The sequence below is a fragment of the Martes martes genome (assembly GCF_963455335.1).
Source record: "Martes martes genome assembly, chromosome: 15".
Lineage (NCBI taxonomy): Eukaryota > Metazoa > Chordata > Mammalia > Carnivora > Mustelidae > Martes > Martes martes.
In genome coordinates, this window is record NC_137903.1 from 48896931 (window position 1) to 48918950 (window position 22020).

Consider the following 22020-nt stretch of genomic DNA (forward strand, 5'->3'; position numbering starts at 1 on the left):
AAAACATACCATTCTGAGCCCAAAAGAAACCTAGTAGTGACTCAACTAACCCATGGGGAATAGACCCAGAAATCAGTACTGTGTAGTATCAAGAGACTAGCTCCGTCTCAGATGTCAGCCGTGTGATTAGATTCTGCCCTGTCCCTTAGGATCCTTGTCTGCTCCTGTAATCCTCCAGAAGTCCCCGAACCTCAGTCTGAGTCTCTAGCTCTGCCGCCTGCGGCCGCTCCTCACGGGCATGGAGCCCGGAAGCCATTTTATGCTCATAGGACCTGTAAAGGCAACTTTTATTTCAGACTTGGCACCAGAGGACTCGGCTTGGGGAGCCTAAGCCTTATGACTGACACATGTCCTTGTCCACCTGTGGTTTAGCTGGTACATTTCTTGGGACAAAGAACCAACAAATTTGGGACACTTGGACGGCTCAGTCAGTTAAGCGTCTGCCTTCAGCTCAGGTCATGATCCCAGGGTTCTGGGATCGAGTCCCACGTTGGGCTCCTTGCTCAGTGGGGAGCCTGCTTCTCCTGCCTGTTTCTCCCCTGCTTGTGCTCTCTCTCTCTCTGACAAATAAATAAATAAATAATCTTAAAAACAAACAAACAACAGATCCAAGAAAGCAGAATGATTGGATAAGGACATGGATACAGGGAATGATAGGGACACAAAACAAAATCTTTTTTAAAGTTCACAGACTGATCAAGTCAAAATATGCCATTAATTTTGATTATATACTATTAAAGAATGACGGTGATTTCAAATTTTTCTTCTTTCTTCCTTCCTTCCTTCTTTTCTCCCTCCCTCCCTCCCCCCTTCCTTCCTTCCAAGAGAGATACAGAGAAAGGATGCGAGCCTTTGTGGGGGGCGGGGGGGAAGCAAGAGGGAGAGAAAGGATCTTAGGCAGACTCTGCACTGAGTGTGAGGCCCAACACAGGGCTTGATCTCACAATGCTGAGATCGTGACCTGAGCTGAAATCAAGAGCAGACACCTAACTGACTAAGCCACCCAGGCACTCCTCACCTATCCTGTTCTAAAATGAACAACAACACATATGTTCCTGAAGCTCAAAACATGAAAGTTGATAAGCTGTCCATGGCTGCTATGTTACATTTCTCCCAAAAAAAGAAATAGTAAATGGGAAGAGTCGAGCAAACCATTGGAATCATCTAGGGCAGTGCTGTCCAACAGTAACATGACAGGAGCCACATACATCATGTGAAAATTTCTAGTGATCCCATTCCAATGGTAAAAAATACATTAGGTGAATTTAATAATACATTTTATTTACCCCAACATCGCTAAATATTATTACTTTAACATGTAATCGATATTTTAAAACTATTAATGAGATAGTCTACATTGCTTTTTGTTTTTGTATCTGTTTTAAAGCTTTTTCATTTTTTGTTTCTTTAGAGGGAAGGAGAGGGAGAGAGAGAGAGAGAGGTAGAGAGAGGGCAAGAGAGAATATCAAGTAGGCTCCACACCCCACATGGAGCCCAACATGGGGCTTGATCTCAGGACCCTGAGATCATGACCTGAGCCAAAACCAAGAGTCAGATGCTTAACTGGCTGCGCCGCCCAGGCGCCCTTTTCCATCATCTTTAACGTCCAGTGTGTATTTTATGCTTACGACACATCTCGGCCTAGATGCTAAGTTTTCAGCTGCTGCAATAAACTGCAGTCCTACCAAAACTATTTTGTGTAATGGAAAAAATATTTTACACTTCTTCAGTTTTATTTTAAAATTTCAACTTAAACTATGTTCAACGAACCCATTGAGTACAAACTCGGGCCCTGGCCCTCTGGCCCCCTGTCAAGCGCTCAGTGCGAGCTTCTCTTCCCCCTGATGGTCCATGAGAGAAATTCTGGATGGTTTGGACTGAAGGGACAGTGGCTGAGAGGGTCTGTGTTTGGTGTCCTGAGAAGGTGAACAACGACTCATGCTACGAATCCTGAGAAGTCTTGACAAGAGCAACCCATTGAATGCTGAAAGAGAGTGTCTTAAGGCAAAATAGAGGAAAGCAACTTCACCCCCAGGCAGGAAGCCCTCCCCTCCTCAGTTTGCTCCAGGCAGGTGGAAAACAAGCAGGTTCCAGAGAAAGGTGGCGGATCACAGGTCCGTGAGTAGACTGTGGGAAAGCTGGACCGGCCGAGCCGAGCGTACATCTTCTGTTGCAGAAGCTGTTGGAGAAGGACCGGCCCTGCCTGGGTGCTTTTCTCAGAGCAAAGTGAGGGCAGAGCTAGATGTGCGTGAGGAAGAGAAAGCCAGGCAGGCTTAGTCACTCATTTTCCCCAGGAAGGACTCCCTTGGGGCCACTTAGGTTGCAAGGTCTTTGACCGTAGACTGTAGACCGTGTCTTCCCCACAGCCTTTTCTGTCCTGTGTTTACCGCCAGCATCTGGAGAACTTTCTGGAGACCATCAAAGGCTGAAACTCTAGGGACTTGAAAACTCAGGATCTCACCTCTGCCCCTTTTTTGGTCTACTTCCAACATCTGTAAACACAGCTGGAAGTCCCATACCGTCTTTGGGAAATGATCAGAGGGATCTTTTAGTCTCTCTAGAGTTGAACTTCCAGGCTGGAGCACTGTGCGGAGCAGGAGCAGTTGGGATGTTGGCAAACGGGGCCAGGAAAATGGCCCCCTTCACGGAAGGTGCCAGTCATCATTGGTGATCGGATGCAGGTTGTGGTGATACTTTTGATGTAAGGCGCAATTGGTCCCAGCTTTCAAAAGTATCTGCAAAACCTGTGCTCTGTTCTTCCAGATGTCTGATATGCAAATTGGGATTGTGCTCCTCCATCTGCTCTCTTCTAGTTATATCGGCAGGAAGAGGATGCAGGTGAAGGAGCCGGAGAAAGCGGTGCCCAACGTGGGGAATCTGGTCGAAGCCGACTACTCCTACTGGACGCTGGGCTACGTCATCTCTCTGGAAGGAGCACAGAAGCTGGTTGGAGCTGATCCCTTCGGGAAGATGCTGCCAGTGGACGAGTTCCTGCCAGTCATGTACAACAAGCATCCTGTGTGAGTCTCCCCGCACCGCCTGCCCGTCGCGGGCTCACCCCACTCATGTATCGTGCTCCTCGGGTTCTCAGTAGTGTGTGGTGTTTTCTAAAGCTGCACTGCTTTCCTAAATGATCATCCCCTAATCATGACTCAGAGAGACTGACCGGAGTGACTGTCCCCTTGTACAGATGGGGAAGCCGAGGCTTGGCGGTGGGGTTGGGGGGGGATCCTCTGGAATAAACCCAGTGTGTCGTTTACCCGGACATATTGTTCCATAAACTCACACACCCGAAGGTGAAGGTGAAGGTCATCTTCCTGAGCACCTTCAAGCGTTCAGTTAATTTTTCAGTCCATCGTGTATACTTGTTGGCCAGACAGGGATCCCACTCCCTGCAGAGCTCACAGTCTGGCTGGGAATTGAGACTCATGAGCAGTCCTCGTGATGTACGGTGAGACCTGCAGTCACAGCGGTGTGTCCGAGTCTCAGGGAGAGGGGAGGTGGCCCCTGAGCAGGGTGTCCATGGAAGAAGGCGGTCAGGGTGACACTCAAGGTTGCCTTAACACAGGAGCTTGTTCAGACCTAGCCTTGTTTGAAGGAAATGGGGATGTGTGGTTTACCTGTCAGTCTCCCCACTAACCTGTGAGCTCACTGAGGCAGGAACAGTCTCACATCCCCGTGTCCTGAAAACCTAATCCCAGCTTTGCCCCTAATAGTTTCTCAATCAATAAGTCCTAAATTCATTAATGGAGCAGGAGACCAGGTTCTAACCTTGGCTCCTTCTCCCAGTTGCCGGGTGATCTCCTTACTAACTGGGCTTCATTTTAGTGGTTAAGAATTCATGTCCTGCATCTGGCTTATCTTGTCCCTGTCCGCGGTAAAGATGGATGTCCTCACCTGCTTTAATACTGCTGACTTTATATCCATGTCCTAGCAGGAGCGTGGAGGTCACCCATCATCCCTGTGACAGACAGGAAGCTAACACCTACAGTGTACTAACTGAGCTAGGAGCCAAACAGATGTCACCTCGCATAATCCGCATGGGGGAGGGGGGAGTGAGTCATCCTCCCCTTCACACCCACAGGATGCTGGGAGGCAAAGCCAAGTTGGCGTGCCTCCAAGCCTAACTGTGTGACTTTTCCCACCACTGCTGTTCCGATCTCAACTAATTTATTAATCCAAGAATAGGGCATCTTCTGCAAAGTGATCACCTTTATCTCTCAGGATGGTCCGACAGAGCTTAATTCTTAGCTTTTAGAGTGAGACCTGAAATTCATCTTTTAGAGGAATCCAACCAAATACAACAGAAATAACCTTTCTTTTTGTGTGTTTGTTTAGATCATTTGAAAACTTTTAAAGAAACTTCTATTGTGTTTGCAGACTAAACTTTTCCCCAAAGGGCACAACTTTAAAAATCATCAGAGATGTCCATGACAACTTAAGAGATGACCAGCACGGCCTCTCTGCTCTTCTGCCCCCGCACCGTTTGCTCAATGTCGTAGCCCCTCACTCACGCACGCATACTCCTCTTGTTTGCAGAGCTGAGTACAAGGAGTATTACGAATCCAGGGACCTGAAGGCCTTCTCCGCGGAACCCTTGCTCATCTACCCCACGCACTACACGGGCCAGCCGGGGTATCTGAGTGACACGGAGACCTCGACCATCTGGGACAATGAGACAGTGGCCACCGACTGGGACAGGACCCATTCCTGGAAGTCCCGGAAGCAAGGTCATATCCACCGCAATGCCAAGAACACAGAGGCCCTGCCGTCGCCAAGCTCCCTGGACACGGTGCCTTCGAGGGATGAGCTATGAAGTCTCCATGAGGGATTCACCACCCTCGATTTTTCCAATGGGCTATTCATCTGTTTGCTCCGGTGTCTTGTAGTGGTCACAGGCCTCTAACCAAAGTGGTTTACTGTGATTGAGCAAAATGAATATATTCTTGACAGGGGAGGATAAGAGGGAAACTTAACCCAAATTTCCTAAGATGGCTAGAAGATAGGCTTTAAGGCAACCATCGAGATAAACCTCAACCCAGATACCTAGCCCTTCGGTCTTTATAGGTATGATACTGCTTCCTACATTAAGGATGAACAGTATGGCCCAGAGACTCGTCCCTGAGAAAGGTAATCAAGTCAACAAATGGGCAGGCAAGGCAGCTGAGCCAACTAGACCACATCCATTGGTCTCATGGGCCCATTTCATATCATAGGTGTGACCTTGAAACCTTGTGTATGTAACATGTTTTCCAGGGAGGGGGATCAAATCGTTTAAAAGCAAATTAATTGGGCGTTGGTTTAAAGGAATTCTCTCATGAGCCAACATGAGCTGCTCATCTCAGTCCTCGTTACCCAACAGGGATGGGTATTTCGGTCTGTCTGAGACTTGGCCTTTGACTATCATGGCGGCTGAAGCTCTCCTAGAGAGGCGTCAAGTTTGCCATGTGGGTAGAGTTTAGTAGACGTTTGAAGGTTTGTGTAGATCTCTGAGGAAAACGAGAACTCAGACTTTGGCCTTCTATTGTGATCACTTGAGTTAGGATGCTCTATTTATGAAGATAAATTTAATATATAAGGGTTCGGACTGGGGTCTCGCTGGTGTCTTCTGTCCCAGGGCACCCTGTGCTGCCGCGGCACGTCACGCTCTCCTCTCCATGCCTGAGCCTGGGAACGAATTGTGAGTGTGACTTTTATGAGTCACTGTTCAGAGGCAGAGCACATTTTTAGGCCAGCAACTGTCCTTGCCTGAGTTTTTCATTCTATTTTGAATTATTTATTCTACAAAACGTGGGGGAGAGGCCTGTAAGATAAGGCAGAGAAACAGATCTTTCAAGCTTTCATTGCGCCCCGGGGAGCAGCGAGTATGCGATCTGGTCCTCCCGCGTTTCCCAGCCTGGCTCTTCAGGGAGGCCCGGGGAGCGGGAGAGTCTCACCATCTGGAAACAAATGCTTTTGCATTTCAGATGACAGACCTTGGTCAGAAACAGTGGACTGCTCCACTGATTTAGGCCAACGACCAGGGAAACTGTCGGAATCGGCCTCCCGGGCAGATAGATGTCCTCCCCGCTTTCCTCATAGAGTGATTTTCTGGAAAGTGCAGCGTTGGGCTACGTGTTCTTTGCCAGTTCCACAGTCTGTGTTCCTCAGATATCTCACGACGGTTTGCTCAGGTTTGTGTTCGCCCTCCTGCAAGCAGTCAGACTTGGCCTCCAGAAATAGCTTCCCCACACACTCCGCCCTGAGCTTCACGCTTTGGAGCAGAGCCCACGGGCAGGGTGGCCGCGTGAACCCGGCTTAACGCTCCCTGGTGAGGGCCCCCGGGCTGCGGGACGACAAGGCAGCTCGCCTTCCACGGAACACCAGCCTGGGCCCTCGTTCTCGACTTGTTGTCGATACTCTTCCCCGTTGACTAGTAAGCAAAGAGGCTGAGGAAGGGGATCTTGGCCGACCTCAGTCTTTACGCTTAGACATACCTGTCAGAGCCTGACGCTTTTTTTTTTTCCTAGAAAAACAGAACATCTGGGGAGCTAGTGAAAAACACTTAGGTGATCTCTAAGGTTTCCTGGGGTATTTTGTATTTTGTTTGCGTATCTGCGTGCGTGCCAGTGTGCCTGACTTTCACGATATATTTTTTTAAGAGGGTGGGAGGTGGTCGGGAGATTGGGGGTGGAGAAAGATTGCGTTGACTTTTGTGTGGTTTTGTTTAATGGAGAACATTCTTTTTTTTTCCTTTTGCTGTCAGCTGGTCTGATGGGTTTATGAATTCTTAAAAGATACCGGTCTTAAATTCTAGAATTTTAGATTAGGACTGTTCTACTGTGAACCAAGTTCTGGCTTTGTTAGCCCAGCCTTTGCTTCCGCCTGCTCGGGTCTGGGATCCCAAGCAGTGCTCTTTTGTTGTGAACACTGTGCTCCGCACACCGCATTTGTTTTTAAAGAGTCGTCTCTTCAACAGTCCCGGGGTTCCTTGACCTCGCTGATCTTCCTGCCTCCCCTCTAGTCTTCAGTCATTTGACTTGGGCAGCGTCAGAAGCCTTTGCCTCGGCCATGGCACCTGCTCTTTGCCTCTGGAAGTTAACCCTGGTCTGACATCCCGATCTGGACCCCTCTCTGGATCTAGGGATCCAAGGTGGAATCTTCCGGACAATGAGGAATTCGGTGGTGCTGGTGCTACTGAGTGTGGACTGAGCACCTACAATCTGCAGAGGACGCACTGCGCGGGTCCTGCTTTGGGCTCCTTGGGGCCTCCTGCAGGAGCTCCGGGACATGAGAAAGAGCCGGCATCCCAGCATCCTACACTGTCTGTCACGCTGTGTCATTGCAGTGAGGGGAAATGATAAACTACTTGCCTTCTAGAGATCTTGGTGAAAAATTAAAAAAAAAAAAAAAAGCTCATCACTGTGATTGTTCACTGGTTCTGCTGACACCGGCTGATGGCCATCGCTGCTGGATCTTTCCAGTGTGCTCTGGACGAAGGATGTCGGAGGCCAGACATGACCATCAGGGCTGCTCACCCCCATGGCAGACAAGAAAAGGTGGTCACTGACCTTCCTGTCCATGGGAGTTGTTTTAGGCTGCTGGGTAGAGGTGGGTAAGCAGAAAAATATTCTAGGCTACTGAAAGATAGGAGTCCCCAGTGGGAAGGTGGGACGGGAAGGCCTGTCTTATAGTTTTGTGCTGTCAGTCAGTCTAACCATTCATCAAAAGATACCAGCTTATCTAAGGCCAAAGAACTTGATCCTGGGGCAAAAAAAATTTTTCAGATGCGTTCTAGGCACTGCAAAGGTGTGGGGTTGGGAAGGGGCCTGCTGGGGAGTGATGGGGGATTGGAGGTTCTGAGAAGTCGGGGCTGTTTTGGGGCAGGTGACAGGAAGCAAGATGGAGACCTGATCACGAGGGCAAGTCCCTTACCTGCCCTCCCTGGGTTATCATCTTTCATGAGTACAGAGGCCATTGTTTCTGGGGGAATTCTAGGTTTGGTTTCTTTCCTGAAGATAATGCAGACGTTTCCAGGAAAATGTTGGTGCCAAAACAAGAGAAGTTCCCATTCAGCTACAAACTTGGGTCTTTTCCCTTACGGTGAAATGAAGTGTAAAATAAAGGTGAGTCTTCCCAAGAGGCTCCTACAGTGTGAGACATTCTCCCCAAGTAAACAAAGTGGTAGAGAAAAGATCCAGAAGCGATATCCATGGATGGAGTGCCTGGGTGGCTCAGTCAGTTGAGCATCTAACTCTTGATCTCAGCTCAGGTGTTGATCTCAGGGTTGTGAGTTCGAGCCCCAGGATGGGCTCTGTGCTGAGCATGGAGCCTTCTTTAAAAAAAAAAGTGATATCCATGATTGACAAGAAATCAGTTCACTGAGGAGTTAACTAATGAGAAAGGGAAAGTCAAAATGAGGCTGGTCGTTCGATAAGAAAATAGCATGTCATGGGTGACAGGAAACAACAGGCTGCCCTGGAGATTATCATTATGCCCATGTTTTATGTTTTGGGGTGAGGTTTGTTATTCTAGAGAGAACCGTCCCCAGGATGGTCTGATTAAATGTGACAGAGGGAGGAGGGCCAGGAGAGGAGAGTGGCATGTGAGGGGGTCTGTCTGTGGACAGGCTGATTGTGGCCTTGAGTTGACACAGGGCAGTGAGGCAAGGTTGAAGAGTCTGATGCGTGGTGGCCAGGAAGTCCTCTCTGGCTGGTTGGAAAAGAGAGAAGTGATGATGGTGGGTTTAGTGCCCTGTGTTCTAGTAGCTGACACAGAAAATGGTGCCCCCTCTTCTCAGGAGCACAGAATAAGAGGGTGTGGTTTGAATCGCAGCGTGAAGAGTTTAGGTGAACTTTCAGGAAGAATGTATTGACAGAATTAGTCAACACTAAATGGGATTCCAAGGCAGGTGACTCCATTAAGATGTGTGGTTTGGCAGGAGAATGTCTTCCTTCTGCTCTGTGAATTTACCTAAAATGGCCTGGAATTTTCCTTCCACCCATAAATTTATTAGTTCTTGTGATGATCTTTGCTCAGGTCCGTTGGGTGACACCAGCTGAGCTGCACTGGCCCAACGCCATCCTCTTACCTGCCTAGAAAAAGGATGGAAACAATGAAGAATCATCTCTGAGCATTGGTTTTGTCCTGATTTTTAATTTGCTGGGTTTATTTTTATGTCCCTCCCTGTATTTTTTTTTTTTAGTTTGGCTGCCTCTGGAATGGGCATTTTTCATAAAATCTCATGTCAGAGCAATTCTGGGGCCCAGCTTTGCAGCCCCCAATGGCCCAGAGGGGGTTCCTCTGCTGTTTCCCGTTCTAGGGGAGGCTGGCAGACATGTGGGCTCTTGCTCCCGGGGAAATTTATCTTCAGAGTACAGTGGATGGCGCGCTCTCCGGTCTTCAGAGAAGCTTAGAAAATAATCCACAACATACCGTCCTCTCCCACAACACAGCTGACAGTTTAGAGAAGACCCCCACCCCCGGCCCTGGCAGGAGTTGGGACGTCTGAGTGCTGACAGTATCATCTGCGGGGTCTTAGCTGCTTTGGAAACCACCTGCCCTGACTGTGAAGACTTGAAGGGGCTGTGATTGTTCAGACTGGGCCCAGGGAGGAAGCCGTGCACGAGGGGAGTGGGGCGGGGGGGGGGGGGACAGGGAATTTGAGGGGAGAGGGTAGTGGTGGCTTCCAGGCCATGGCACACTCAGCCCGGGAGAAAATTGCAAGGACAGGGGAGCGAGAGACAAGTTCAGGCCCCACAGCCGAGAAAGTGAGGCTGGTTCGTCTGCCAGGAGAAGGAAGGAGGGACCCAGAGGGAAAAAGCATGCAGGGGAGGTGTAGAGTAGACAGGACAGCACAGGGCGCTCACAGCGGCCCAGGAGTTGCTGAGCTGAAGGGCTTGTAGAGGAACCAGAGGAAGGGGCCGGATGCCTGTCCTCCCTGGGATGGATTCCCATCCCCCACCCCGCCACCCCATGCCTGTGGAAAAGCAGCGCCTCCTTGTGCATCAAAATCATCCCTACCCACGCCCATGGGCACAAAGAACCCCTTCCCCAGGGAGAGCACAGGGCCCATGTGAGCACAGACGAAGGAGGACAAAGGAGCAGCGTGTGGGGTCTTCCTGTAAGAAAACTGTCCCCCAACTGCAGAAGGAATCCAATGGAGGCCCTCTCGGGAGCCCCCACCCACTCTGTGTGGTGGCTGAGCTTTCCCGAGAGGGACCCCCAGCTCAGACACGGCAGCTTCTCACCAGCAGGCCCCTCCCATGGCAGCGCGCAGCCGCCAAGAGGCCACCATCATGGCGGCCGGGCCCACCCGCCTCCGTGAGCTCCCGGGCATTGGCTGTGGACGGGCCCTGGGGGTCCTGGAGGCCTTCTCCCTAGAGCGGCCGCAGGTGAGGCTTTCCAGGGTACCTTCACACTCCCCACATCCCACCTCTGGGGCTGTGCAGATCTGCACTGTGGGGCAGCTCACCCCTGGGGCGGGGGGTTGAAGGGAAGGGGAGACATTAGGCCAGAAGTTTCCTGGGAAGAGCAGCAGCCGACTCTCGGAGTATGTGACAAAGTGAAAAGTGCTTTCTGGGCCTGGGTGGTACAATTTAGTGCTGTGTGAACCTCGAGCCTTTATTGCCAATCCCTACTTTTCAGATGAGACAATAGCTAAATTAAGCGACATACGTAAGGTAGTGAGCGGCCTGGGACCCACTCCCTCCAGCTCCATGCAAAGCCAGCAGGGCACAGTCTGTCCTGTTCCTTTTCTCACTAACATCTCACGGTTCCGTCTGTTTCTCTCTCTCACACCGAGTCCAGTACACAATGGAGCTGGCTGCACCAACCCCAGACCTATGACATCTCATATACCGATCATCAGCGGACCAAACCTGGTTCCTTGATGACATTTTGCTGGAGGCGTGGGTGTCAGATGTTGTATAAACCGGGATCACAAATACATGTCTGGGGCGAGCGAACGGTCTCACTTGGAATGCTTTTCCCATTTTGAAAATGGTGTCTTGATTTTCTCTTTTTTAATGGCTGCCGCAAGCCGAAAAGTTTATTCACTTTATAAAAAAAATTTATTTATTGGTGCCCTTTGTGTAAGAAATTGGAACGGTATCACAAACTGATGCTTTGGGCTCAAACAGTGGTGGGAATAAAAATGATTGCTTCTGAGAAGCCGGAGATGAAGTACTTGGGGGCTGGTAACTGGGTTACCGAGAGGCGAGCCGGGACCCCGAGCTCCTGGATGGCAGCCAAGCCCCGGTCACACCCACTTCCCACTGAGCTCCTCATCCATTTGGTGCTTTTTGCAGGAGACTCCGTACCCGTTTGCGGGGGGGGGGGGAGCGGGGGCCAAGTTCATGGATCAGAAATGGATTCCAATCGTAGCTGGGGATCTAACTCAGTGTGATCCTAACCCTTATGGCTTTGCTTCTTCATCTGCGAGGCGGGATAAGGCTCACGAAAATAGGTAGCCGTGCTCTGAGCAGCGGGAGGACATTCCTTGGGGTCTTTAAAGAAACTAGATGCCCATCGATCCAAGACAGCTCGTGTGAATTCCCATCACCGGAAGGCTGGGGATGGAGCCAACAGACTCCAGGCATTCTCTTCCAGTCCAGGAGGCTGTGGAAGAGTATCCGTCAGGAGAACCTTCTGGATTCGGTGCCCAGTGTGGCATGCACACAGTGGGGTTCTGGTAATTTAGAGCACTGCCCCTCACCTTGGGCCACTGACTGGACAGTTCTGGGACTTGGCCGTGTTATCTGTAATCCGAAGGGACTGACTGTGTTTGGAATATGGCTTTCAACTTTTTTTTTTTTTTTAAGATTTATTTATTTATTTTTTTGACAGACAGAGATCACGAGGAGGCAGAGAGGCAGGCAGAGAGAGGAAGCAGGCTCCCCACCGAGCAGAGAGCCCACTGTGGGGCTCAATCCCAGGACCCTGGGATCATGACCTGAGCCGAAGGCAGAGGCTTTAACCCACTGAGCCACCCAGGTACCCCTGGCTTTCAACTCTTAAGGAAATGTTAAATTCACCGTATTCCTCAAAGTTAAACAAGTGAATTCCTTCCCCAGTTTTCTGGGTCCTGAGAAACCACACCAAAATCCTGGATTTCAAAATCTGAGCCTGTAAGAATTAAATCTGCCTATCTCGTGGTTTATGTGTAAACTTTCAGTTTTCTAGATTTTTCTTGTAACTTGACATACAACCACATCCATAAAGTGGCTCCTAGTTTAGGCAAAGTAGGGAACCACAATTAGAAGCATGTAAACTGGTGGTTGCTGCAGCGAAAAAGCTAAACAGAAATTTTGTTAAGTCCAATTCTGGACAAAATTAAATGACTTTTTCTGGTACTTTCTCCTTTGAGCTCCTCTCTTTCGTCAACCCTTCCTTTGCTCTATTCAGCCCCACCTCAAGTCCTCATTGCCGTGAGTTCCAAACATAAATGGAAAAGGAGGACAGATCCATGCACCCTACTAATGATTTGTGGCAGAGATGGTTAACACCCCCCACTACTCCAGACGTTCTCTCACATCTCCCCCACGCCCCTGCACTTAGATCAGGGCCACAGACTGGCCAGTGGACTGTGCATAGAAGTGGCACCGTGACCTTGGTCTGGGGCGGTTAGGAACAGTGGGAGTTCCCTCCACCACCATCACTGTCACTTGAAGGAAAGCCCGAGATGGAAGGGTGGCAAGATGGACGCTGCCTGGGTCCTGGAGCCACTGTGAGGGCAGAGTCCCTAAGGAGAGCTGCCTGATTTGCATTATACCACGATGTGATGAAACACAAAACTGTCTTAAGTTACTGAGGTTTCATGGTATGTTACCTCAGCTCAACCGAACCTAGCCTAACCCGTCCTCCCTTCCAGAAGTCTTTTGCTCTCAGCGGGATTTTAGAGGAAACAGGAATGCAAAACACGACGGAAATACCTTCTCATCGCGGAAGTGGGGGTACCTGCTGTAACCAGGGCCACCTGTAGAACAAGAGGATGGGCACCAGGCAACCTTCTTGATATCACGGTTATCAGGGATGGAGCAGTACCGTCTGCCTCCTCATGGTCTTGTGCTGCGTGAGGGATTTGAAAAGGCTCCGAAGAAGGAAGTTTTAAGACACTATTTCTTTGGGCAGAAAGTAACCAACCCCAGTTTCTAGAAAGAGGCAAAACAAGGGGACCAGTTTTCTAGAATGATCTTGAAAAGACAGTCACCTAGTGCCAGAGATAGAAATCCCTTTTCTTTTTCCTGTCCCACCCCCCATTATCAGTGATTAAAACACCCAGTTGGCTCTCTCCAAAATCCTACAAGGGTCCAGAAAATTTGATGATTTGGCTCCATATAAGAATCCAGAGGGAAATAATTTTGCGAACTTTTTGGGAATATGATGAAATGACAATAATGTGCTTCTCTTGAGGGAAGCTGGCCTGATTCTGATGGTCTTTTGGGAAAACCTTCCTTCCCCCTCTCATAGAGGCCCTCCCGGCTTCTACAGCACCACGGATGGTTTCAGGAATTACACAGATGGTAGCAACTGCAGACCAGGGAAAAGGCTGTTGGAAAGGAGGCAAAGGACTACCTTGGATCCTAAGATCAGGTTTTTCTTCAAGCGTCCCCTACCACATGACTCCTAAGAACAGCAACCTGGCAAGGCAGCATAGCAGACTGCAGTTTCCTAAGGATGTCCCTCTCTCCCTCGAATGCTCGTGACATCAGCAGTGGAGAGGATCCCGTCCTAACTCTGCCACTGGCTTCCCCTCTGCTCCCTCCAGCCGAGCCCCAGTGGGCTTCCAACAAGCTTACGGACACACCTGGATCCCAGAACCACCTGATGAATACTCCAGATACCTTGGGGTCCGGCAGCACATGCCAACCAAGTCCCAAACCAGTTTATTAGTTTAACCAAAAGGTAAACAGACGACGGAGATGCAGAAAGACAAGCATGCGAGCAGCTAAAAGCATTACCCGGCTGTCCACCAGGAAACAAATTTAACACATTAAAGTGGCATTAAATAAATGAGGCTATGTTTTATCTACTTGGAATTTCCATTGTCTTTAAAAAAGGAAAATATATATATATATTTTTACATTGCAGTATATAAATCTAGACTCTACATATACAGTACAATACAGAGGGCGAGCACACGGGCGCAACACGTAGGTCTTTGCAGCCACACCCTAAACCAGGCCAACGGTCCTAATATTTTGCAACCTGCAAACCAAGAAATTCAGGCTGAGGCTACGTTTACTTCAATCTCCATGATGTCTAGCACCCTGGCGATCTCTCCTCCAAGCACAGAAGCACAAATTGGACGAGCCTTGCAAACCGAAGAAAGTGCTTTTCGACCAGTTGAAACCTGGTCGGTCTTCCAATGCATGGTCTAAGCTGCTAGAAAGACCTAAAGGAAATGTGAGGCCTTCCTGGCTCATTCTTTGGTCCACCGCCACACGTCTCTAAACTTCCCTGGTGTTTCTTGCAGATTTCATATGGCTATTTACATGACAGAAATCTCACATAACCTTTGGGAGCCGTCTTAACGGGATCAGGAAAAAGAAAAAAAAAAAAGCTTCATGTTACAACCTATACTTCGTATCTGGGTTGGTTCTCTTTATTTTTGGAATAAAAACGGGTATTTTGAGATTTTTTTTTTCTTAAAAAGGACATTCTGAAAGTGCTTCTTACACATGTTGATATCCCACATTATGGCTTTTTAGGTCAAACCCCAGCACAGCTCAAATTTGGAAGGGAGAGGGTGATGGTGTTCCTAGAGACAAAAATGTCATTTAACAGTAACACTGTGATGGCAAGTGTGGGGACCTGAAAAAAAAAATGTTATTGATTCCATCTGGAAGAAATGTACCTCATTAGAAATGATCTCGATGATATACATAGCCCCGTTTCTTTCCCCGGGACTAGGCACAGTAATGCTATAAAGGTTAGTAGGTAAAACAGGACGCTGCTATGAGCGGGGAACACCTTCTGAGGGGCGACTGACAGAGCACTCGCTGTTCAGAAAGCTTCACAGGCTCAAAATGATCCGACAGAGTCCATCGCAGTAGGAATTTCTACACCTGAGGAACACATTGTACGTAACAGCGAGGTACGACGATCCAGATGGCGAGACACTCCAGACGTACAGTTCTACATGCAGAAGGCGGCGATCAGAAATGGCAACGAAGTAGTGGCATTCCGAGACGGGTAAGAGTCCAAACGAGTCACCGTTCTTTTGTGCTTTCTCTTCTGGCTGAGACGGTACCGAAGAGCATGGCTATTTGTGCGGTCAGGACTGCGATCTGTTTGTCGGGGTCGGGGGAGGGGGCAGAACACAATGCCGGAAATCAAAACGGGCTTGTGTTGACTCCAGAGGTGTCATGATGGCAGAACTGGCGGGTCAGATGGGCCTCCTTGTCGCCCTCTGCCCCCTGGGGTCGTAGAAGGCAGCAGATGCGGGCAGAGGTCGAAAGCCACCGGCTTATCCAAACCCTTTCCAAAGTGGCCTTTCATTCAGCCGTGGCCGTCCCGGCCTCTGCCGCTCAGACGTTCTGGTGGCACTTGCTGGAAAAGGGAATTTTTCTCCCTTGATAAATACGGTTTGGACTTCTTATAATACTGGCACAAAGGACACTCTGTATTCCTAGGATTGATTCTATTGAGTTGGAAGGTATGAGACTCAGTTTTCAGTTCTTTCTATTTCCCTGTAAAAAGTGACCTCAACATCCCAGGCCATTGTGCAAATTCATTTTTCCATAGTCCAGAATATCCCATAAGTCCCTCATATATTTATATATATATATATATATATACACACACACAGACATCCCTAATATGTGTACATATATATATTTATAAAAGTGGGTAATTTTGCATTTCAGTCTCAAATAGGTCAAAGAAAATCAGTGAAACATTCATCCATTTCACTGTCAAACTCATCTCCAATTTCCCCACAATGCCTATCCTAGTGCCTTGCACACCAGAGGTACTCAATAAATATCTGCTGACTTCACCACGATGCTCTAACACTGGATGGTCGTTGCGATCACCACGGCCTGTTCTCAGCCCCACTCTGCCTTTGGCCGGCAAGGGGGCCCGGCCCCTCCCTTCAGAGGGTGATTTTGCTGTGCCTGTTGCTCCAGCAGCCCCGTTTAGCTGTCCTGGGCAATGTCAAGCTGGTCCGGCTACGCAATTTCACTTGGTCTTCCATGGAGTTCTTTTTGCGTAAAATGAAGTCAAAGTTCACTTGGCTGTTCATGGCATAAAAGACGTTGGCCGAGTCTGGGATCACGAGTTCTGAAAGAGATCAGGAGAGAGAAGACGGTCAGCCGGTGTAGGTCGGCCCAGCACTGCCACAAGGCAGGGACTATGGCCCCGCGTCCCTGGGCTGTGGATGGAACCAGGCAATGGCCACGATCCCCAACATTGGCTTGCTTGACTCCTCAATCCCAATTTTAAAAAATGAAGTACAAATATGATCTTAGAAATCTGGTCCATGAACTAGATGATCAACTGCAGACTATTTTAGCTAGAAGAAAGTACGGTAGAAAACAAAGGCCAAGCGACGTGGAATGACACTCCCAGGACTGTAGCCAGTCAACGGCAGAGCTGGGACGCCAACCCGGGCGTCCTTCCTCCCATGGTCGATTTCCTACTCTAGCGTGCAGCCTTTCTCAGACACCGAGAGAGTCCAATGACATGGGGGAGAAAAGAAAAATCTACAAGTTTTTCCAGAACTCTCGATACTTGGAATGTTGAAATATTTTTTTAAAGATTTTATTTATTTATTTGATAGAGATCACAAGTAGAGAGGCAGGCAGAGAGAGAAGGAAGCAGGCTCCCTGCTGAGCAGAGATCCCGATGCGGGGCTCGATCCCAGGACCCTGGGATCATGACCTGAGCCGAAGGCAGAGGCCTTAACCCACTGAGCCACCCAGGTGCCCCTGAAGTATTTTTTGAAGTAGTCCCAGGTCAAACGAGTTTAATATATAGCATCCAAATAAGACAGTGTGTATCTGTTAACATTTAAACTGTATCTACCTCAGTGATTCCCAACCAGGCAGCTGCAATTTCTGAACAAGGACAATGCCAAGCGTAAGACAAAATCATCAAGCAAAGTTATTTTAATTTCTTTTTCATTTTAAAAGAAGGCATATACTATTCGGCACTCAGGGGTAATGGGTATCTAAGAAAACCAAACAGGGAATCAAAGAGGTAAGATGGGCGAGTCTGCTGGTGGCAGCGGAGTCAGGGAGGCCATCAGTAGATGGGCATCTACTTGCAGATTCAGTGAGGCTGATGTCAACTTCAAACACGGAAATTCTATAGCAGGACTGATGCCATCAGGTTCTAAGTGACTCTGGTACATTTTTCACAAATGTTCCATAAAGAATTTAACTCCCTTAAAGTGTCCCCAGTCTCCTGCCTACATATTCCTGGGTCAGTAACAATTCACCTCACAGCTGTATGTCACTTAGCACACCTCCAAATACTTGTGAGCACCTTATTTCTTGTTATCCTCAACGCCACTCTGTGATGTACGAAGAACTAGGAGGGTACTGCCTCCTTTTCACTAAGGACCACAGCCGGAGGAGGTCAAGCAGCCCACCTAAGCCCACCCAAGTAGTGAAGAAAGCTGGGCCCAGACTTCACCTCAGGGCTCCTGGTTCTTCAGACTCATCGGCCTCACCTTAGCGTTGTTTTGTGGGCAACACGGTCAAACTCAAGAGACTACATTTTAGGCTTCGAATTTTGCATGTAATGACAATAAAAGATATAACTGACAGGGGTTTGCCCCTCAACTGAGGGCTCAGCTGAGCAAATGAGAAAACCCCTAAGAGGTAACTGAAAAATAATTTCCTCAGAGGCTAGAGCTTTTCATCTCTAGGAAAAGGTACAGCCACTGTTCTCTGGGCCCAAGACACAGCCCTGGGTGATCTGTTGGCAAAATGGAGTGTGAAGAACTGCTCCCCCTCACATCCCCAACTTGTGTAATTCTTCTTGTCATGACGTGGGCGCTTCTTGTCGGTGAACAGCCCTACATTCAGATGCTTGAATCGGTTAGTGTTGGGTCTGCCAGCAGACGGGGCTGGCTTCGGTCAACAACTGCACTTGGAAAGAGACTTAGTGTGACTGAGTTTCTATGAGGTGACAGGGTCCAGAGGAGTCACCTACCAGCCTGTCTCCTCCTCTCAACAAATACAATCCCAATTCAAACCAGCAAAAAGTAGATACATTTTGGGTGAGTATTTTCCCAGCATTTTCATAAAAGGAATTTCTGTGAACAGTGGGTTCCTAGGCATCCTGAAGTACGATTACCAGTTCTTTGCCTCAGGAATTGTGAGGTAAAGAGTCTTCAGATTCCAGGAGCACCTGAGGGGCTCAGTTGGGGACGCGTCTGCCTTCAGCTCAGGTCATGATCTCAGGTCCTAGGGTCGATCCCCATGGGGGGCTCCCTGCTCAACAGGGAGTCTGCTCTCCCTCTGCCTCTCTCTCTTCCTCTCAAATAAGTGAATAAAATCTTTGAAAAAAAAATCTTCAGATTCTGGAGTTAGAAGCTTTGGCTACTTGAAGGTCAATCATGAATAAAGATAAACTGGAAGATAGACCTAGAAGCCTATCACACATAAGTCATTGAAAAAAATGAGAAATTATTACAAGGACCACTACATTTCAGATGCACGTACAACTTAGACTTCCATTTTTGGGTAGAGGAGGTGTGCGACCATCTGCAAAGACCCAACAGGCCCCACCCGCCCCCCACCTCCGGACACAGGGAGAGACCTCTTCCTAGAAGAAGGCTTGATACACAGTTTACAGAGAATGGGCAGGAGGGTGATCAGTAAACTGTAGGAAAAACAGGGTTGTGGCGAGGGTAGCTTGAGATGCTTCTCTAGGAGGGAGGTCATGGCACGGGTCCCCCACACAATACCACTCTTGCACAATTAAAAACTCCTCCTTAGTTCCATTAAAAAAACACAAAAAGGGATGCCTGGGTGGCTCAGTGGGTTAAGCGTCTGCCTTCAGCTCAGATCATGATCCCAAGGTCCTGGGATCGAGCCCCACATCAGGCTCCCTGCTCAGCGGAGAGCCTGCTTCTCCCTCTCCCCCTGCTCGTGCTCTCTCTCTCTCTCTAATAAAATCTTAAAACAAAACAAAACAAAAGCACAAAAACATTGCATTCATTTTTCTGACTCCTAAAACTGGGGTAACCTGCCACGGGAAGCAGCGCGTGCCCACCTTTGTCCTCCGAGATGACCTGCACCAGCTCGTACTCCTCGGCCGGGTCTGAGTCCAGATTGTGCTTCAGCATCGCCCTCTGGATCACCGCGGGAGTCTTGTCCTGGCTCGTCAGCTGCAAAGACAACGGAAGGGTCTCTAGGTATTTCGCTTCATGCTTCCCGGGAGAGTGTTCTCGATCCTCTTACTCTTGCTGCCGTGTGTCTCCTAAAGGCCCAGCGGAATGAGACAGGAGCAGGAGCCAGGACTCCCAGGTTCTAGTCCTGGCTCCGCCCTTTGGAGCCGAATGACAAAGTGTCTTCTCTTAGTAAAACAGAACGTGTGCCCATCTCCTTGTCTATCTCCACTACAGCGGTTGAGGTTTCAGTGTGGGGGAAAACAAGAGGGTATGGTGAAAAAATGCACAGGGTTTTGGTCCTGGGCCGCAATTAGCCTGACCTGTTCAGCACCAGTTACAAGCTGCGGGTTAGAAATGGTCCCCATTCTGCACACTGACCATTTCAAAAAGCACAAGGGACTCCTCCGTGAGCCAGCCACGGCGCTCCTGGGTATTTAGCAAGAGAAATGAAAACCTGTGTCCGCAAAAGGACTACTCCTACAGAAATGTTCACAGCAGATTCGTTCATAGTAGCCGCAAAGTGGAATCTGCCCAAATCTCCCTCAGCAGGGGATAAAGGGAAAAGGACAAAAAGCCTGTACTGCATTCCTGATAGACACAGCTCAGCCGCTTTAAACTAAGAACTGACACACAACAATAGGGGTGGACCCAAAAGCATCAGGTTGAGAAAAAACAGAAACAAAAACAAAAAACAAATGATTTCATGCTGCAGGAGTCTATTCTCGGAAAAACTCATCTACGGGGTTAGAAAACTAACAACGACAAACCTTAACCTTCATTAAGGCTAAGGGGGGAACTGACTGGAAGGGGCACAGGGAATTTTGAGGTGGGGGATGAAAAGTGTTCTTTATTCAGATTTGGGGTGGGAGTTACAGATATAATAGAAGTAAATGTTTAAGTTCTGTGTATATAATGTATGTAAATTAGGCTTCAATAAAAATCAGCTTCTAAAGGCTTAAAAATAATAAATCTAACATCTTGTAAGTGCAAGTAAAGGTTCTCCTCAACCCCGATTCTGACTTTCTCCCCTGGATCTCTGCACATCAGCCGGCTACTGGGAGGGCGCTCAGGGCAAGGGGAAAAATTTATACCATCCTTTGAGTGATTTCTTTACATTAGAAAGAATGCCTACGAAAACATGGACCACTGTTCCTTACAAATAAAAGCTGTTCTCATCAGGAGGTAAGAGGAAAGACAGAGAAAGGAGGATAAGGAGGAGGAGAGGAAGAACGTCCTCCAAGAAACCCTCATCGAGAGCCTGCAGATGACAGGGCCGAGATGTCTCCCTTGGTCTGGAGCAGCAGCTGTTTATTGTGACTCAATACACAACATGCACTACAATGGGGTCCTTGTAAGCAACAAAGACCTTGTTCATTTGTCTATTACCTAAACATCCGGCGTATTCATTTCCAAGGGAGAAATAGATGCACACAAAATTCTGGAAGAGGAAATCTGTGTTTTGAAAGTCTAAAGAAAATACTCCCACAGCTGGATCAAACGGGACTGGAAGCATAAAGCTAAAGAGAAAGGCCCCCACTCCGGGGATGTATGTCAGGCTAAGTTAACGTTAATGGTTCAGTTGTTTAATGTTAGGCTGAGTTGTCAACTTTAAACCTACCTAAGGAGAAAGCCAGGCTACCCTTATTTTCTTGACCTTAAGCTTCCCCAGGTGTGTCCAATTGAGGTGGGACATGGCCAAGGGCCTCCCCTGGGTATTTATTACTCGGTCCCATCAAAAGTACCGAGAGCAGGGGAGGATCACAGTTAGTATCAACAGCTCAATAGCGCCGCCTTTGGCTGACAGGCGGAACCAGCACCGTCCAGTAGACCCACGAGAGCCTCATTACTAATTTTAAGTGTCTAGTAACCATATTAAAAAAGCTTTTTAGAAGGGAAATTAATTTTAATATATCTTATTTAATTCAATACATCCAAACTATTACTTCAGCATGTAATCCATACAAAAATTGCCAGTGAGAAATTCTTTCTTTTGTACTAAGTCTTCAAAATGTGTATATTTTACACTCATGGCACATCTCAATTTGGACTATTCCCATTTTCAGTGCTCAGCTGCCACACCTGGCCGGTGGCTAGCATATGGATGGCGCAGTATGGAGTGACACCGGAGTGTCACCTTCATGTTCCTTAAATACACAACGCAAGGAACTCCCTGTGCCTCTTCCCCGAGCTTGGCTTCTAATACCACAGGTGAGTTTGGCCTGTTTTTGAAAGGGCGGACTCCTGCGGCATGTAATTCTCTGTCTGGTTTCTTTAGCTCAACGTGGTGTTTTAGAAACCCGTCCCCCGAATTGCACATGTCAGCTCATCGCTCTCACGTCAGACACTTTAGAGTTACGAGGGAGGACCTGCTTCTCTGGTCAGCGTGTGTAAGAGAACCCACGTGAGGAAGCCCCACAGAGAACACAATAATAACACTGATGACATGGCTTCCCGTTGGTTCTCCCATCTCTCTCTCTCACTCCTTGTGTGACCCTGTCCACCCAGTGGTCCGGATGACTACCTCCCAAGATTTGACCCCAGAACCAGCCTGACACCAACAGGGTTTCTGCCCATCTATTTGACAAAGCCAGCTGGATGTCGCACGGGTCCCTCCAATTTCAGCGCCCTCAAACCCTCCTTCTCCGATAGTTCATACCTCACTTGATAGGACCAACAACCACCAAGCTGCCTGGACA

The 22020-nt window shown here is 48.5% G+C and overlaps 2 protein-coding genes across 3 annotated transcripts in view; one reads left to right on the forward strand and one right to left on the reverse strand.

The window, feature by feature from the left end:
- Positions 1 to 5592, forward strand: part of COLGALT2 (collagen beta(1-O)galactosyltransferase 2) — a 99258-nt gene extending 93666 nt beyond the window's left edge. The window contains exons 11-12 of the mRNA XM_080824928.1: positions 2814 to 3020; positions 4540 to 5592. Of these exons, the coding sequence (XP_080681054.1) occupies positions 2814 to 3020; positions 4540 to 4816 (484 nt within the window). The 3' untranslated portion in view covers positions 4817 to 5592. The remainder of the gene's footprint in view (positions 1 to 2813; positions 3021 to 4539) is intronic.
- An 8235-nt stretch (positions 5593 to 13827) lies between these two features.
- RGL1 (ral guanine nucleotide dissociation stimulator like 1) overlaps positions 13828 to 22020 on the reverse strand; it is a gene marked incomplete at its 5' end in the record, with an annotated part of 159331 nt that continues 151138 nt past the window's right edge. For both annotated transcript variants that reach the window (XM_080825006.1, XM_080825005.1), the window contains 2 exons: positions 13828 to 16263; positions 19207 to 19321. In XM_080825006.1, the coding sequence (XP_080681132.1) occupies positions 16076 to 16263; positions 19207 to 19321 (303 nt within the window). In that variant the 3' untranslated portion in view covers positions 13828 to 16075. The remainder of the gene's footprint in view (positions 16264 to 19206; positions 19322 to 22020) is intronic.